Here is an 18950-nt window from a genome sequence, read left to right as displayed (position 1 = left end):
CCACTTTAGGGCCCTTCACGATCATCTTCCCGGACACTTGATCCTGCACAACATAACCAAAACGGGAGAAATTGACATTACAATTATTATCAACCAATTGACCAACAGAAAGAAGATTTGTGGAGAGGTCAGGAAACACAAAAACATCAGTTAAGGAAGAGGAAAGATCACCAACAGCACTGATAGGCAAAGAACTGCCATCAGTAGTGTTCATTTTTAGATTTCCATCATAATTTCTGACATTGGAAAGAGAAAGAACAGTATTCGTCGTATGGTTAAAAGCTCTAGAGTCAAAATACCATGGCTTAGAAGAAATCGTATGATTACCTGAGAGCCCAAAAGCAGAAAAAACAGAAATGCTCATTTGTTGTACCATTTCAGGTATGAGTGTGTTCGGGTTTGCTAAGGCTGTCGGAGCAGGAATAGGAACAACCGAAGAGGCAGCAGACAGTGCAATAGAACTAGAGGCACCAGTGGAGACATGATAAGCAGTACCCTGCTTCTTTTTAGGTTGAATGGGACAAGCAGAGATGATATGACCTTGTTTCTTGCAGTAGTTACAGAACTTCTTGGGACAATCCCGAGCAATGTGACCAAAATCTTTACAACTAAAGCAGTGGACAGCACGCATATCTCGACCCTTATTCCGCCCCTGTGCTACATAAGCTATAGAAACAGGTGCACTAACATTAGCTCGATGTTCCATGGTAGCTTGAGTTACGATACGCTGCTCCTCACGCAAAAGTTCACTCAAGCAGGCATCCAGTGATGGTACAGGATGACGATTCATCATATTAGACCGTTCAATTTCAAAGTCGGGTCATAGCTTCATCAAGAATTGATCTCGCTTGCTGGTTGCATGCATTGCTTGGACAGCTAGAGAGCTGCAGCGGAAACATTAGCATAAACAATGTCGGAATAATCAGTCCAAAGAGTTTGAAAACCAGAAAAATATTCCTCAATTGAGAGACTTCCTTGTATGAAATTAGTCATCTCATACTCCAATTGAAAACGCCTAGCAGAGTTGTCTTGATTGTAAACCGTGTGGAGATAATTCCACATAGCAGCAGCAGTTTTATAAGGCCTCAGATTGAGAACAAGGTGAGGTTCAACCGAGCTAAGGATCCAGGTCATAACCCAAGCATCCTTAATTTCCCACTTAGACAAAGCCTCGACATCACGAGGTGCAGGATTACTCCCATCAATATGACCCCATAATTCTTTTCCTTTGACAAATAATTTAAATTGAAACTCCCAAGCACAATAATTTTTGCCAGTAAATCTAGTAGGAAACGATTCCAACTTATCTGATGACATGATGCAACCGAGAAACAAAGGAAATAGCCCACCAGAAAATTGGAATAGAAACGGCCAAGAACCAGGTCGCGATGAACCCGATCAACACTGTTTTCGATGCTAAGCGTTTGATTGGTAGAAGATCACGAACTCCACTCAGAAGGTGCTGAAACCTTGCTCTGATACCATGTCAAAATACTAAAAAAAACTCCATAGAAACTGAGAACTCTGAGAACTCTAATCAGTTTATTATCTCCTGCATCCATCTATATACAGATATATATCCTATACACGGAGTCTAAATTCCTAAATTGTATGTGGTAACATTAACAAATACATGGTAAGCCAAATGTCACAAGATGCTTCAAATGAGCCTCCCCATGGGTTTATATAGAGCCCAGGAAACTTCTGGAGACTCCTACACTTAACACATGCCTAGAGGAGTCCAGGGCTTTCTAGAGAATTCTAGAGGTCTCTTGTACATAGAAGGATGTAGGACATTCTAGAATATTCTTGAATTGTAAGGAACCCTCCAAGGTTCCAGAGAGTTCCATTGGTGCCTATAAATAGGTGAGGGCTTCATTTGGCAGCTTGCAAGCATTGTAAAGCTTCGTTTGAAAGCAATAAAGCTTCCATTCTTTAAAGAGTTGCCTAGTACGCCTACTCAAGCTTCCGAGTCGTAAGCGTCTTAGCCTAGCAAGCTAAGCATTGGGAGTAAGGCTGACTTAGCAAGATCAAGGGTCTTGACTTGTCTAAGTGCCGCACGAGCTTAGGAAACGACTAAGTCCGTGACACAAAGCTGTTAATCTTTTCCTATATGTACAACCAATTTGATTCCTAATTTGTATATGGTAACATTAACAAACCCAAGGAACATATCTTGGATTTTAGTCTCCTGCAAACACACCAAATTCACTCTTTGAGACTTGATTATGACCTTGATTATCTTCCTTTAATTTCTATCATTAGCCCCTCTAACATTCCAAGATAAAATTTTTATCTTCATCTAAGGGTCGAGACTTTGGCCCCACCTCCTCCAACCAAATTGTTCTATGGACCAATGTAATTTTTTCAGTTCTCGATCAAACTTAGTAGTCCCTACGGTACCCTTCTTGTTACTCTACTCTCTTTTTCTCTTGGTCCTTAGAAGCAAATTCAAATTTTCGCCTTTAAAACCTTCCATTGAAAAGCCCAAAAACTTGTTGAACCTTGCCAAACAACTGTCATCCCATGGACAACCATTCTCATTCAATTCCTGAAGTGACTTCTCATCCTCACCCCTCATTCCTACCTCAACCATAGATTTCTCCCCCTCAAAGGCCATCTCCCATGATCTACCATCATTCAAAATAATACTCAGCGGATTCTACTCCTCTCCACCATCCACGGAGGCTAACCCGCCGAAAGACCCACTTTTCGCCATAGCCCGACAAAACCTAGAAAAAGGAATAGAAGAAGAGAGATGTCGACCCCCCATGAAGAACGAAGGAGAATCAACGTACCTAGAGGCCTCTGCAAACAGAGTTTCGTCGGTAATCGTTGCACTTTCCACCACCTCAAGGGCCTTTAGCGACAAAGCAACCCTCGCCATTCCTTTAGAAGGATCTTCGTTACCTATTTACTCTCTAACATTTTCAAGTGAAGACCCCTCTTGTGCCTTAGATTTTGGAACTGAAGACGGTGGCCCTTTTGAAAACCCTCCTCCCGCTACGCCATCAACTTCAGGCCCAAGGCCCAAATCGTCTACCTCCTCACAACTCCCTGAACACCCTTTTAAGGCGTTTAAACCAATGGCCTAAGACTTCAGCTTCCCGGCCCATAAACACCTGAGGCTCATTTTCTTGCCCTTGGGCCTCCCCAAGACCCAAACCAAGGGGCCCACTTTTGAAACCACCCAACCTAAATAGTGCCCACCTAGTCTATTTGAAATTGACATATCGACCCCTCTCTCTTGGTCTCTGCATGGTGGGTTACCTACCTTAACCCCTTATTTAGTCTCTTCGTCAGAAACCACAACAAGAAAAGCACCAGAAGTGCTTCCAGAGGATAACACATCCTGTATCCTGAGTTGCAGCTTCAATTGCTCCACCTTTTTCCTTTGACTCCCATAGCGAGCAAGGCGTGGACTTCCCCCCCACTTCTTCTCCTACCATTGATTCGCCTACCCCGTATTTTCGTCCCATCGGCACCACCTGCGCAAACCAAGGTGGGGTTTCCCACCATATTTGAATGGAATAACACCCCGACCCCAGCAAAATTTGAGCAGTGCTAGGTAAATCCTTCCTACCAACTTCACCAAGATCCTAGCCCATTGCAGCTCAGTCAAAAAAACAATGTCTTCATCCACTGTAATAAAGCCTGCACACCCATCACCAATTTTTTTAAAGACCTCCTGACTCCACAGGTGAAGTGGGAGACCCACCACCCTCACCCACGCCTCTTTAGTGTAGGAATCCTTGCGAAGGCACCCCACCTCTGGGTCCCATCTATGCAAAATAAGGAAGTTCTCCTTAATACTCCTTTTGTCTCTAGCTAGGACTCACTCAGCCTCACTTGGCAACTCAAATGCAAACAGCAAGAATCCTCTGCCTAGCACAATTATGCTTAATTTCCCTTCTAAAAGCCAGTGCTGATGCGTCCATTTCCTTACAAAATCTAGATCACGTAAAGGAGCTGCATAATTACCCCACTAGCCCACCAGACACCGTTTCATTTGTTCTAACCTTCTTCGCATTTCATTTTTCCCCAACTCTAACTAGATTGAATCACCTATTTTTCCCGATTTTAACTTTACAGCATCTACATAGGTCTTTGTCTCCATCCCCTTCTTCCTTGAAGAAACCTCCAAACCCCCATTTTTCCTCAATGGAACCTCTAGATCTCTGGTTTCCTTTAAGCCTCCAACAGGGACCACTCGAAGGCCTCTCAACTTCTCAGCTAAAGTATTCCATCCACCAGACAACCCTTTCCCTTCTGGAAAGATGATGCTGAGTTTTTTTTGTCTTGAGATCATAGACAAAGTCGAGGATGAACCTTCCTACCTCATTTGAACAGCGTTCTAGCCTATAATTCCTACCCCTCTCCTCTCAACCAAGAACCCATCTTCTATCATCGCTTTCTCTGCAACAAGTTTCAACTCCGTCCAATAGGCAATGTAAACAAACCTCCCCAAATCTAATCCAAGAGGAGGCACCTCTGCTTCTCTCCTAAATACACCCTTTCAACTTCCCTCCCACATCCTCAACCAAAAGCTCGAACAACTTAGACTCCACACTAAACCAACTTCTTCCACCCTTGGTAGTTTCCTTCATTCTCCCCCTATAAAGGGATATTGTTGTCTCCCAACAGAAGTATGTTCTTAACTAAAATATTTCTTGGGAATTGAAGTGATTCACTCAAAAAGAGGGATTGTTGTCTCCCAACAAAAGTATGTTCTTGACTCAGTGCAAGAAACAAGAAAAAGAAGATGTAAACCGGCTAACACACCTATTGATCCGAATCACAAGCTTGGAAAAGCAAGTGAGGATGCAACCGTGGACAAAGGTATATACCAAAGATTGATTGGCAGGCTAATCTACCTCTCACATACACAATCAAACATAGCCTATGTAGTTAGCCTAGTAAATCAATTTATGCATAACCCGAAGGAAGTTCATCTACAAGCTGTATACAAAATCCTATATTACCTAAAAGCAACTCTAAAGAAAGAAATTTTATTTAAGAAAATCATTGAACTATCGTTGGAGGCCTATACTGATGCAGATTATGCATGATCAGTAATTGATCGAATGTCTACCACAAGATATTGCACTTTTCTTAGAGGGAACTTGGTAACTTGGAGGAGTAAGAAATAGAACGTTGTTGCAAGATCTAATGCAAAAGCTGAGGTTCATGTAATGGCCCAAGCAATCAGTAAGTTGTTTTAGCTCAAGATTATCTTGGAGGACTTGAAGATTAAATAGGAGACACCTATGAAACTTTATTATGACAATAAGTCAACCATCAACATCGCACATAATCTGGTACAACATGACAGAGCCAAGCATTTGGAAGTTGACAGACATTTTATTAAGGAAAAGTTGGATAGTGGCTCAATCTGCACACCAACATGGAAAATGATGCCCATTTGTATGATCTAAAGTGCATAATGCACGATACTAAACAAGGGAACCCAATCATGACTACCTACTCCAATGCCATGACTCAACTTTGGAAGGAGAGATCTCTATTAAGATCAAGATTAGAAATGCATAGAAGATAGTGTGAGGTATAAACAAATTCTTGATAAAGACAAAATCTTTAATATTCTCATAGATTTGAATGCTCAACTCAACTAGACCAAAGGACAACTTCTTTGGGTAATCTCTCTCCCTTCACTAAGAGAAGTCTACATTGCCATTAAAAGAGATGAGAGCATATTGTCAGTTATGATGGGAAACTCTTAACACTAGAAATTCAGCCTTAGTTGTTGTCCAACCTTAAAATGACCTTCCTAGTAAGCAATGCAATGTTGTAATATGGAATGATGATAGACACAAACTTTGGTGCGATCATTGCCATAAATCATGTGTACAAAAGATATGTGCTGAAAACTCCATGGAAAACCTCAAAGGTTGGGGTAGAAGAAATAAACATGCCAATAGTAATAGTTGAGGCCTTCAAGTTGCTACTAACCATTCAAAAGTTTAGAATGAGGGGCAATCAGGAACCTTGAACCACCAATTTTCACCAAGGAACAACTTGAATACCTTTATAGGTTTATGATTCAACACCAAATCCCTTTCTAATTCTCCTCCTACAATTATAGCCTATAAATAGGTAACTTTCTCATTGTTGTGCATACCATCAAAACAAAATTGAACCCTTGAATCATTAACATTAGAGCCACAAATCATATGACAGGTTTGTCAAAATTGTTTTCTTCATATGTTCCTTGTTTAGGTCACTAATAAGTAAAAATAGTAGTTAGATCTCTAGGAAACAAGCTTGGAAGTATCAAGAACCAAGCATGGTATAGCTATTTTCCAAAGAAGTATGTACTTGATATCTTGGATGAAACTAGATGACAAAATGAAACTTCTTGTTACACCTATAGTTCCTAACCACAAGCTAGAAACAAAGGTTAAGGGAGATCCAATTGACAAGATTAGGTATCAAAGACTTGTTTTTTTTTTTTTTTTTTGATAGGAAACCACGCAAGAATATATTGATAGAAAAAGAAGTACAAAAGGAGGATGAGGAATCCTCCCTCCAAAAGAAAAACTAAACAACATGAAAAAATAACAATACACTAGGCCGTCCCATTGGAACTATTGGATCTACACACTGATAGCCAATCAAGTTGTAATACGTTAAGGTATCAAAGACTTGTTGGAAGGCTTTATTTATTTATCATCTAATTGGCTAGACATAGTCTGTGTTGTTAATGTTGTCAATCAGTTTATGCACTCTCCATTTGAGTATCATTTGGAAGTAGTTAAAAGAATTCTAAGCTATCTAAAGGTCACCCCGAGTAAGGGTCCTTTTTTAAGATGAATGATCATCTTCTTGTGGAAGCTTATACTGATGTAGACTAGGCTAGTTTAGTCAATGATTGAAGTTCAACTGCAGGTTATTGTATTTTTGTAGGAGGTAACTTTATTACTTGGAGAAGCAAGAAATAGCCTGTTGTAGCATGATCAATCACTGAAGTTGAGTTCCACGCATTAGCCTAGGAAATTTGTAAAGTATTGTGAATTAAAAATCTCTAGGAAGAGCTACAATTGGAGCCTAAGAGACCAACAACTATCCATTGTGACAATAAGGTTACTATCAGTATTGCTCACAACCTGGTCAAACATGAAAGAACTAAGCAAGTGGAGGTAGCATTTTGTGTTTACTAAATAGCAAGGAGCACATGTCTTGACAAAGGAGTCGTAAACACCATGTTTAATTCTATAATAGACAAGCTGGGAATGTATAAGATTCATGCACTAGCTTGAGGGGGAGTGTTGTAATTTTCTGATTTGATTATGGATTGAAATCATAGGATTTGAATAGAAAGTCAAATCAAATTTGTATATTCATAGTAAAATATCCATGCACTAGCTTGAGGGTGAGTGTTGGAATTTTCTCATTTGATTATGGACTGAAATCATGGGATTTGAATAGAAAGTCAAATCAGATCTATATATTTATAGTAAAATATCCATGCACCAGCTTGAGGGGAAGTGTTATAATTTTCTGATTTGATTATGGACTGAAATCATGGGATTTGAATAAAAAGTCGAATCAAATTTGTATATGTATGGTAACATAAGAAAGTTAGAGTAATTGTAGAAAATATTTCCTTAGATAGCCTATTCCCTTTTTTGTCTTGATTGTAGAAATTGTATAAATAGATTATAATTCAGTTAAATCAATAAGAACGAATTATTCTGAATTCTAATTCCATCTTTCCACAGCCAATGAAATCTGATAAAAAGGATGATTTTCATGATTGAACCATGATATACACAATTCAATAGAACTTCTCTTAGTTATTGTCTTTAATATAAATTTTACTATCTCTGAATAGTTGGTTTATGATAGAGGTACATAAGAAAACCAAACTAAAATAAGATAAAATTCTCAAAATTTAAAAATAAATAACAAATTTTTTATCCCCTGAATTTTTACTCATGGTAAGGGTTTTTTTTTCTTCTTTCAAGAAAACTTACCTCCAGCAATATTTTCCCCCCACCCCCCATTCCTTCCAATTCGAACAGCACCTCATGCAAATTTCCTAGAAAAACACAGGTTTGTGATTTCATCATTCTAAAACAAAAATTTTGAAGCCTCTGTATCTGTAATTACACTGATCCACATTATCAAATGCATAACTTATCATGCAATCATTAGTTTATCAACAAACATTTCTATATCTATCCAACCACACTCCAGCTAAAACCTAAACTATTGAACTTAACTACTAAAGATGTGATTTGTCATTCATCAGTTTCATAAACATTTATGACCATGGATATGATTCAGTGGATTCTCACCATCACAGAGGCATTCCAGACTGATGGCTGCATTCCCCATGCGTTTATGTGGAGTTACAAGGTTGGCATCCCAAGCTGCAACCTAAAGTTCAATACTGCATATTAGAAAATAAGAGCACTGAAGCAACTTCAAAAGAATTTTCATTATAAACATATTCTTTTACTTAATTATAAGTGAAAACTTTAAGGTCATTTATTCGCACAATTCAAACAGAGCAATGCAAAGGTATTTAACAAAGCTAAGATAATAGAAAATGCCAACATATAACCATAAAAGCAATAGGCTGGTGTTGAATAAGTCAAGGATCAAATTTGAATGAATCAGTCTTCTAATCACTGAATATTCCCTTTTCCCTTTTTTCCCCCTTTCCTTTTTCCTTTCCCCAAACTTATCAATATAATTAGGCTGTTGACTTTTCTTTTCTTAGGCAGAATCCAATTGTACAGCTATACCTTATTTTCATTCTCAGTTTAGATTAGATTTTGTAACTACATAAATGTGTAATCATCAACATTCAAAAATCAATGGAAATATTTCATAATTTCCTCATGGTATCAGAGCCATTCTAAGGTTCTGCATCTTCTTATTCTCTCAATTACCACAGTTTACTTTTGTTAACCAGCTTGCTGCTGATTCTCCTATAAATAAAATAAAATAAAATGAAATAAAAATCATGTCAAAGTGAAGAAAAAAAAAACTAATAAAAGGAGAGAAACAATCTCAAGCACTGCATTTTATTCATCAAAACCATTAAAACCAACAATCTGCAATGATCTGCCCTTTTAATTCTACTAACTTGGCAGATAGGAATAGAAACTAACTTCCTAAAAAATAGGAAGCACCCTTTATTCTCTCACCTGTCTAAACAATAAAAAATAGTAAGTACGCTAGCACTCCCCCTCAAGCTGGACTGTACAAATTAAACATGCCCAACTTGTGTATTAACTTCTCAAACAATGGCCTTGGAAGTCCTTTAGTGAGAACATCTGCAGCTTGTTTTGTAGTAGGTACATAGTCATGCAAATAGTACCATCCTCAATTTTTTACTTGATGAAATGCCTATCAACTTCAACATGCTTCGTCCTATTATGATGAACTGAGTGTGTGAGATATTGATGGCAGCCTTATTATCACAGTAAATTCTTAAAGGCAGCTTCACCATTACCTCCAACTCTTCTAAAAAAATTTGTAGCCACAACACTTCACAAATCCCATGAGCTACTGATCTCAATTCCACTTTGGCAATACTTCTAGCTATAACCGTTTGCTTCTTGCTTCTCCATGTTACCAAATTTCCCCAAACAAAAGTACAATATCCGGAAGTAGACTTCCTATCATCAATAGCTCCTGCCCAGTCAACATTTTTATAAGCTTCTATGCTTCTTTCACCATTTTTCCCAAAGAAAAGACCTCGGCCAAGTGTTCCTTTCAAGTATTTTAAAATCCTATAAACTGCCACCATGTGTTCCTCAGCTGGAGCATGCATGATTTGACTAACCCAACTTACTGCAAAGGCAATGTCAGGCCTGGTGTAAGATAGATAAATAAGTTTTCCCACCAGATGTTGATATCTCCCACTATCTACTGGATTATTAACCTTTTGTGTGTCAATCTTCACATTTGAATCAACCGGTGTTTCTACTGGTTTGCACCCCACCAAACCAGTTTCTCCTAAAAGATCTAACACGTACTTTCTTTGTGATACAGAGATTCCAATCTTGTTTCTTGCAACCTCCATACCTAGAAAGTATCTTAGGCTTCCTAAATCCTTCATCTCAAACTCAGTTGCAAGTTTTTGTTTCAGCCTTTCCATGTCAATCACATCATCCCCGGTTAATATTATATCATCAACATAGACTATAAGACTAGTAATTTTGCCATTCTTACGTCTATAAAACAGGGTATGATCTGTTTGAGCTTGCTTGTAATCCTGTCTCCGAATTGCTTTGGCAAAGCGACCAAACCACACTCTTGGCGATTGCTTCAAACCATATAAAGCCTTCTTTAATTTGCATACTTTACCATTTGTCCTTTCTTCATCAAATCCAGGAGGCAACTCCATGTAGACTTCTTCTTCTAAGTCTCCATTTAAGAAGGTGTTTTTTTACATCAAGTTGCTGTAGAGGCCATTCCAAGTTTGTAGCTAATGACAATAAAACATGTACAGTATTCATCTTTGCCACCGGTGCAAATGTCTCTTGATAGTCAATGTCATACGTTTGGGTGTATCCTTTTGCGACCAACCGAGCCTTGTACCGCTCAATTGATCCATCACCTTTATACTTGATAGTGAACACCCATTTACATCCCACTGGCACCTTTTCTTTTGGTTTTGGCACAACCTCCCACGTACCAATTTTTTCAAGAGCATGCATCTCATCTCTGATTGCTTTTCTCCAATCTGGATTCTCCCATGCCTCTTGAATATTATTTGGAATTTTCACAACAGCCAAGTTGGAAACTAGAGCTTGAACAGAGTTGCACAAATGTTCATAAGTAACAAAGCTAGATATGGGATGCTGCGTACAAGACATGACTCCTTTTCTCACTGCAATTGGAATGTTTTGGTCGGACTGGTTTGTTTCCATACCTGATTCCAGGTTTGGATTCTTGGCTGTGAGAAGCATTTGGTATTTCCATATTTTTCGAATGTTTCTTTTGTGAGTAGGTTATCTTAATTGGCTGTAGTTGTCCTCCCCCTGTAGATTAAAGCTTCTTGATTGTAGGCGTCCGATTTGAAATTTGAATTAATGGACTGATTGGTAGATTTGAATTTTGAATTGGTGGACTGATATTTGAATTTGAATTTGGATTTTCTCCAAGAAAAAATTCAGGTGAATTTTGAATTTGAATTGGCAGATTTGTGATCAGATTTTTAGCGGATGAACCTGGACGGAAATCAGTTGAATTTTAAATTTGAGTTGGCTGAATTGGTGGACTGATATTTGAATTTGAATTTGGAGTTTCTCCAAGAAAAAATTCAGGTGAATTTTGAATTTGAATTGGCAGATTTGTGATCAGATTTTTAGCGGATGAACCTGGACAGCAATCAGTTGAATTTTAAATTTGAGTTGGCTGAGTTGTGGCTGGATTTTTAGTTGACAAATCTGGACAGATTTGAATTGGAGAAACTGACTCTGAATTGACAGAATTTGTTGGATGAAAATCAGGAGAAAATTCCAAAAAAGGCTCCCATAACCCAAGTTTGAATTTGAATCAACACTAGAAGACAAATTCAAAGAATCCCAAAAAATATCTGCATGTATATTCTCCCGTTGAAGATGATTTTTGGTAAAAAATGGTTGGTTCTAAAAAAAATGTAACATCCCTAGACACAAAATACTTTCTTTTTTCTGGTGAATATCACCAATAACCTCTTTGTGTGGTTGAATACCCGAGAAAAATACACTTCTAAGAACGAGGATCAAGTTTGCTTCAGTTTGGATCGAGATTATGGACAAAAGAAGTACAACTAAAAATTTTAAAGTCCAAGTTTGAAAAATACCATGAATCTAGGTATGACTCAGAAAGACGATTTAATGGTGTTTGGAACTTTAGAACACGAGATGACATCCAATTTTTTAAATAACATGCAGTTAACACAACATCCCCCCAAAAGCGTGTTAGAACATTGGACATGAATAGTAAAGAACGAGCAACCTCTAAAAGATGGCGGTTTTTTCTTTCAGAAATACCGTTTTTCTGTGGTGTGCTAACACAAGAGCTGTGATGTATAATTCCATGTTTTATGAGAAAATCCCCAAGGATAGAACTAAAACATTCTGTACCATTGTCGGTACAAAGCATTTTAATACTTTCATTGTATTGGGTTTTCATCATTGAATGAAAATTTTGAAAAACAATCCCAGCTTCAGATTCTTCCTTTAAAAGATACACCCAACAAACACGTGTGTGATCATCTGTGAAAGTAACAAACCATCTTTTATTGGTAAGACTTAAAATGCATGAAGGTCCCCAATGAATCAACATGAAAGGTTTTGAAGCATGATATGGTTGGGGAGGAAAGAAAACACATTTATGCTTAGCTAACCGACACACTTCACATTGAAACGAATCATGTTTTTGAAACAATGAAGGAAACAAATATTTCAAATAAACAAAATTTGGATGTCCTAGCCGACAATGTAATAACATTATTTGTTGAGATCTAGAAAGAGAAGAATTTCCTACAGTCAATTGAACATGACCACCCATAGAAGATGCACTCTCAAAATAGTAAAGACCATCAAACTCCCTAGCACTGCCAATCCTCTTCCCTGAAATCTGGTCCTGGAAAACACAAACTGAAGGAGAGAAATTTACTACACAATTCAAATCCTTCGTAATTTCGCTAATTGACAAAAGATTGCACGACAAATTAGGCACATGAACTGCCTGAAGGCTAATATTAGGACTGATTTTAATAGTTCCAACACTAGCAATAACTGAAAAAGAACCATCCGCAATTTTTACTTGATGATTACCAGGACTCGGTGCATATGCCGTGAACATTTTTTCACATCTAGTCATATGGTCCGTTGCCCCGGAATCAATGATCCATGGCTCACCTTTTTCTGTAAGACTGCCATATGTAGTCATAATGGTACAATTTTTTTCCATAAGTGATGTTGAGGACGACGATGAAGCGGATAACATCTTCCGAATTTGCTCCAATTGCTTTTCAAAGAAAACAGTGGATGTTTGAGAGGTAGCTTGTCTCAGATTCAGCCATCACCTGAAATCCTTTACCATCACGTCCATGAGATCAGCTTGGAGTCCAGTTAGCGGGTTTTCCATGCAATTTCCAGCAGGTATTTTTGGTGTGGTTTGGTTTCTGACAATGGTCACACCATTTTTTATTCCCTCTAGACTCAGCACGGTTATCTAAACCACAAGCAGCCAATGCTGAGGTTTCAATGGTCGAAATTGTTGAGCCTCCTAGCATAACACGTCGGCGACACTCCTCACATCTTACTTCAGCAAAAATCTCTTCAATTTGAGGCAACGGTTTGATCCCCTACAGTCTTCCTCTAACATCATCCAACTTTTTATTGAGGCCAGCAAGAAAATCATATATTCGATCACTCTCCACCATCTTCCAATATAGTACAACATCATCTGGGTCTTTCCACACTGGCGAGTTGAAAAGACCCAATTCCTGCCAAAGTTTGGTCAAATCACTGTAGTATTGAGTCAAATCATGCTCTCCTTGCCACAGATTTCTAGCTTTATTGCGGAGCTCAAACATCTGAGATGAATTCTCAAGGTTTGAGTAAGCTAATGTCACCACATCCCAAATCCATTTAGCCATGGGAAAGAGGATATACGTATCAGCAATGTTGTCTTCCATGGAATGAATTAACCAAGCTATGACCATTGAATTTTGAGCCTCCCAACTCGGATAGGAAGGATCATCCTTGCTTGGTTTTTTAATTGTGCCATCCAAATAGCCTAATTTTCCCTTGCCTCAAACCACCATCAACACCAAGTGGGACCAGTTCAAAAATAAGTATGGTTTGAATTTTCAGAAATTGCAGTGGGAACAATTGTAAAAATTGGTTGAGCAGTGCTAGAAGTAACATTAGAACAATCAACTCTTCTTCTTCCTATCATGGTGGTTTTGACCATTGTCTCTCTCAACTTAATATTATCTCTGATACCATGAAAAAAAAAAAAAAACTAATAAAAGGAGAGAAACAATCTCAAGCACTGCATTTTATTCATCAAAACCATTAAAACCAACAATTTGCAATGATCTGCCCTTTTAATTCTACTAACTTGATAGATAGGAATAGATACTAACTTCCTAAAAAATAGGAAGCACCCTTTATTCTCTCACCTGTCTAAACAATAAAAAAAGTAAGTACGCTAACACAAAGTTACATCAAGAATTAGTGGAAAACCATGTCAAACTGCAATGCATGTTTATTTCTCTCAATTTATTGAGACCACATGCAAGCCTACAGAAAGTTGTCAGTAAAGCATGGCATTAGGACTAATTAAAGCCTAAACGAGCTTGATATGTATTTTTGATCCACTACCTAATAGCTTAAGCTTCTAGAAAAATTGGTGACTTAATAGGCTTCAATGGCATTTTACTCATAAGAAGCTTTTTGTAAGGATGCCTTCTTCATATGTTTATCAACTTCTTTTTTTCCTATTTCATTTATGTCAACAAGGAGAGAAGCAATAGCTAATTGAGGAGGAGATTAGAGCGTCCAACATGAAAACATAAATTGGAGATTTGCCAAGAGAATGTATATTAACCTGAAGGTTTTTGGTTGGGGGTAGCTTGATATTTAAAGAGAACTCCTCATTCCAGGTTGGCTCTTTTGTCCTGCATCAATATATTACCCATTCAGACATTTCAACTTAAGTTTCATTAAAACATAAGATGATCTAGAGTAAACGTCTATGTATTTGCTACATGTACAATTTTGTGATAATTCCATGTGGTTCATATCATTTTTCCATAAAAATCATTAATTGAATCCAAAGAAGGATGCGATATCCTTCATGCTGATATAGGAAATTCATCTGGTTTATGTAATCCATGATGTCACATAATTGCATTACACATATCTATAAAAGCAACTCCTAATTAAAATAATGTCCTTTCTTGACTTGTCTTACAGGCAGAATATATTTGCTGCTTGGTTGTTGTATTTGACAATTTGTAACAACTTTCCAATTCCATGAAGTCAATTTTGCAAACATGTATTAGTATCCCCAGTAAAATTCAAAGTGGAAAGTCCCACTATTCAAGCAAGTAACATAAAGATATAGCAATTATGTAAACATAAACGTTTCTTCTGCTCCTTCAGTGTAACCAGAGGAGGACAAGGTTACTGAAAAAATAACACTACATGAGATCTCTAAATGATATCTCAAAAGATTAAATTTAATCTAGGGTTTCCACAATGAAAAAATAAGAGAGATGGTGAATAGAGAAAATAGCATCTATTCCCCTACCCTCCCACTTATTTCATCAATCTCCAGGTACAAAAGCACTATCAAGAAAAACAGCCTGCCTTTTTTATAGAATTCCTCACCAATCATTAGGGATCTTTTTAGCAAAATTTTGGTGAGAACAACAAAAACCTGCTATGTAGAAGAAGAGAGATGGAAGGAATTAGAGGTATAAATTCTTTTCCTTTAATCTTTAGCCTGTACAAAGACTCGCATATATAAACAAAAATTCCTAACACCTCAATTAAAAACTTTCCTAACTCAATTACAACAACTCCCCTTTGATCACGGGATTGCGTAATTCTCCCTACAAAATCACAACTTTCCTAATTTCATGATTGCACACTCCCCCTCAAGCTGGTGAATCGATGTTTTCCATTCCCAACTTAGACACTTGTTTACAAATTTGTACTATTTAAACATTTTGTGAGTATATCTGCAAGTTGGCGATTAGTAGATGCATAACGAGTACAAATCAATCCACTATCTAGTTTCTTCTTAATAAAATGTCTGTCTATTTCTATGTGTTTATTCGATCATATTGCACTGGATTATGTACAATACTGATTGCAGATTTATTATCATAACAAAGTCTCATTAGCTCATCCTATTTAATCTTCAAATCTTCTAAAATGATCTTCAACCATAGTAGTTCACAAATTCCTTAGGCCATTGCGCGAAATTCTGTTTCTGCATTAGACCTTGCCACCAAACTCTATTTCTTACTTCTCCATGCCACCAAATTCCCACCAAGAAAGGTGCAATACCCAGTAATTGATCTTCTATCAACTACAGATCCAACATAATCTACATTTTTGTATGCTTCAAGTATTAGTCTCGAGCATCTTTTAAAGAGGATGTTACCTAGAGACCTCTTAAGGTACTGTAGTACTCAATTAGCAACTTGAAAAACCTCTGTCGAACTGTGTATGAATTGGCTGATCACACTCGCAACATATGTCATATCTGATCTTGTGTAAAAAAGATAAATGAGTCTTCTTACTAAATGTTGACGCATCTCTCTATCTATTGCAGTCTAATCCTCGGCTTCTCCAAGCTTATAATTAGGATCTACTGATGTGTTTGCTGGTTTACATGCCAACTTCCCCATTTCCTTGAGAAGGTCCACTGCACATTTCTGCAGGGAAATAAAAATTCCTTGTTTAGAATATGCAACCTCAATTCCTATAAGGTATTTCAACCGTCCTAACTCTTTAATCTCAAATTCCTTAGTTAAGCATTGTCTCAAAGTCTGTCTCTCTAGCTCATCATTTCCCGTCATAATGATGTCGTCCACGTATACCAAAAAAGCTATGACTCCCTCTGAATCTGAATGTTTGATAAACAATGTATGATCTTCTTGATTTTGTTTGTATCTCATGTTCTTCATTAATTTTGAAAACCTTCTAAACCACGTCCTTGGAGACTGTTTCAACCTATATAGAGCTTTCTTCAGTTTGCACACCTTTTTAGTGGCTTGGTCATTACCAAATCCAAGAAGGGCTTCCATATAAATCTCTCATTCCGGATCTCCATTCAGAAATGCATTTTTTATATTGAACTATTGTAGATTCCAATTATAATTTGCTATCAATGATAATAAAATTATGACTGTGTTCATCTTAGAAATCGAAGCAAATGTCTCCAGCTAGTCCACGTCATATATCTGAGTGTATTCTTTAGCCACCAATCTTGCCTTGTACCTCTCTAATGTCTCATTTGCTCTATACTTAACAATATAGACCCACTTACATCCCACTGGATTTTCTCCTACAAGCAAATCCACCATCTCCAAAGTTTTATTCTTGTCTCCAATTTTCTTTAGATAAAGCCTCGGATAGAGTGGTAGTAATATGAATATTGTTCAAACTTATAAGAGAACTCTTATAGGATGGAGACAACTTTTCGAATGACACAACATGGGAAAGTGGATACAAAGGACGTTTAGTGCATTCTTTTGTTCCCTTCTTAATGGTAATAAGGAGATTTTGATCTATAGGTTTTTAAAAGTGAAATTCTGACTTAAGATGAGAGACTATTACCTCATTCCCCAAAGCCAGTTTAGATTCTTAGACTTGCATAAGTCTAAGGACTATAACTTTCTTCCTTGAGTACATTTTACCAGTCATTCAATTCTCAGGAACATGCTTAAGCGACGACGACTTGAGTTCAAAGGAGTAGGATACAAATTGAGATTCAAACACTAGACCAAAGACTTTTGGAGGGTCATTCAGAAAGGAAATAGGAATCTTGATCCTTGTCTTCCTTGATTGAATTCTCCCTTTAAAGATAAAAGAGAGAAAAAATAAGACTCACTTTCGTGGAAATTAACATCTGCTAAGATAATAAAAATTTTGGATGGTGGATGGTAATATTTACATCCTTTTTGAATTGAAGAATATCCCACAATTATACATTTAACTGCTCTTAAGTTCAATTTTCCCCTGCTTGGACTATGAACATGCACAAATGACACACCCAAATATCTTAGGAATGAGATGGTTTGTGGTTCTCACATTAGGATAAAATGATGAGTCTTTCTATGGGACTTTTGAAACCTAAGACTCTAAAAGGAAATCAGTTTATGAGATGTGTGGTGGTTAGGATGGCTTCCTCCCCAATAAGATTTAGGCACATATTTTTGGAACAACAAGTTTATGTTGTATCAAGGAGGTGGCCATTTTTCCTCTCAGCAACTCTATTTTTTTGTGGGGTGTTGACATATTACTCATGAATTATTCCCTCATGTTGAAAGTATGGAGTTAGAACTTGATTGAAATAATCTCTGGCATTGTCAAACCAAAACCTCTTGATAGTGACATCAAACTAATTTTTTATCATGCTATGGAAATTTGGAAGAACAAAACTTACGTCAAGTTTGTGTTTAAGTAAGAAAATCCAAGAAATCCTAGTACAATCATCGATGAAAGACACAAACCAACGTGCCCCGGATATATTAAGGATAGGGAAAGGGCCCCCAAATATCACTATGAATTAGATGAAAAGGCTTTGAGCTTCTTTTATTATTGGTGGGGAAGGTTGAACGCCTGTGTTTAGCAAGTTCACATACATCACAATGGAAGCTCTCAACATCTAATTTCCTAAATAGAGAAGGGAACATGATCTTAAAGAATTCTAAATGACGGATGTCTTAGTCTATGATGATGAAGCTAGATTTTTTTCTTTATTGAAAATGTCATGATCAAAAAGAAAAGATACAAATGACTTGCTTTGTGTCTCAAGGTAGTATAGCCCATTCCCTTCCTTAGCAAGTCCAATCATCTTCCCCAAGTCTTGGTCCTTAAATACACATTAGGAAGGGTAAAAAGTCACAATGCAACCTAAATCCTATGTAAGCTTTTGTATAGAAACAAGATTAGTGGACAAATTTGGAACATGGAGCACATTTTTAATTGTTAGCCTAGGACTAATTTGAACATCTCCTACACCTACGACAGTGGTTAATGAACAATCTGTTGTGGCTATTTTTCGAATGCTTAGACAAGAGTTATAATTGTTAAATTAGCATAATGAATGAGTCATGTGATCTGTGACACCTGAATCTATAACCTATGAACTGGAAAAGGTTTTATCCGATACTTTTAATTCAATGGAAATAGGAAACTTACCTAAAAGTGCTAGTGAGCAGGTCCTGAAAGTTT

General features: G+C 37.3%; 1 protein-coding gene across 5 annotated transcripts in view; it reads right to left on the bottom strand.

Annotated features, from left to right (window-relative positions):
- LOC117913903 overlaps window positions 1-18950 on the bottom strand; it is a 193604-nt gene that overhangs the window by 115982 nt on the left and 58672 nt on the right. For all 5 annotated transcript variants that reach the window (XM_034829015.1, XM_034829016.1, XM_034829017.1 and 2 more), the window contains exons 5-7: window positions 14587-14656; window positions 8319-8400; window positions 7995-8059 (exon numbers count right to left, since the gene is read on the bottom strand). In XM_034829015.1, coding sequence (XP_034684906.1) covers window positions 7995-8059; window positions 8319-8400; window positions 14587-14656 — 217 coding nt within the window. The remainder of the gene's footprint in view (window positions 1-7994; window positions 8060-8318; window positions 8401-14586; window positions 14657-18950) is intronic.

This window comes from Vitis riparia, chromosome 5 (assembly GCF_004353265.1).
Source record: "Vitis riparia cultivar Riparia Gloire de Montpellier isolate 1030 chromosome 5, EGFV_Vit.rip_1.0, whole genome shotgun sequence".
In the NCBI taxonomy this organism is placed as follows: Eukaryota; Viridiplantae; Streptophyta; class Magnoliopsida; order Vitales; family Vitaceae; genus Vitis; species Vitis riparia.
The sequence above is the reverse complement of the archived record's forward strand: the minus strand, read 5'-3'. Positions and strand labels throughout refer to the sequence as shown.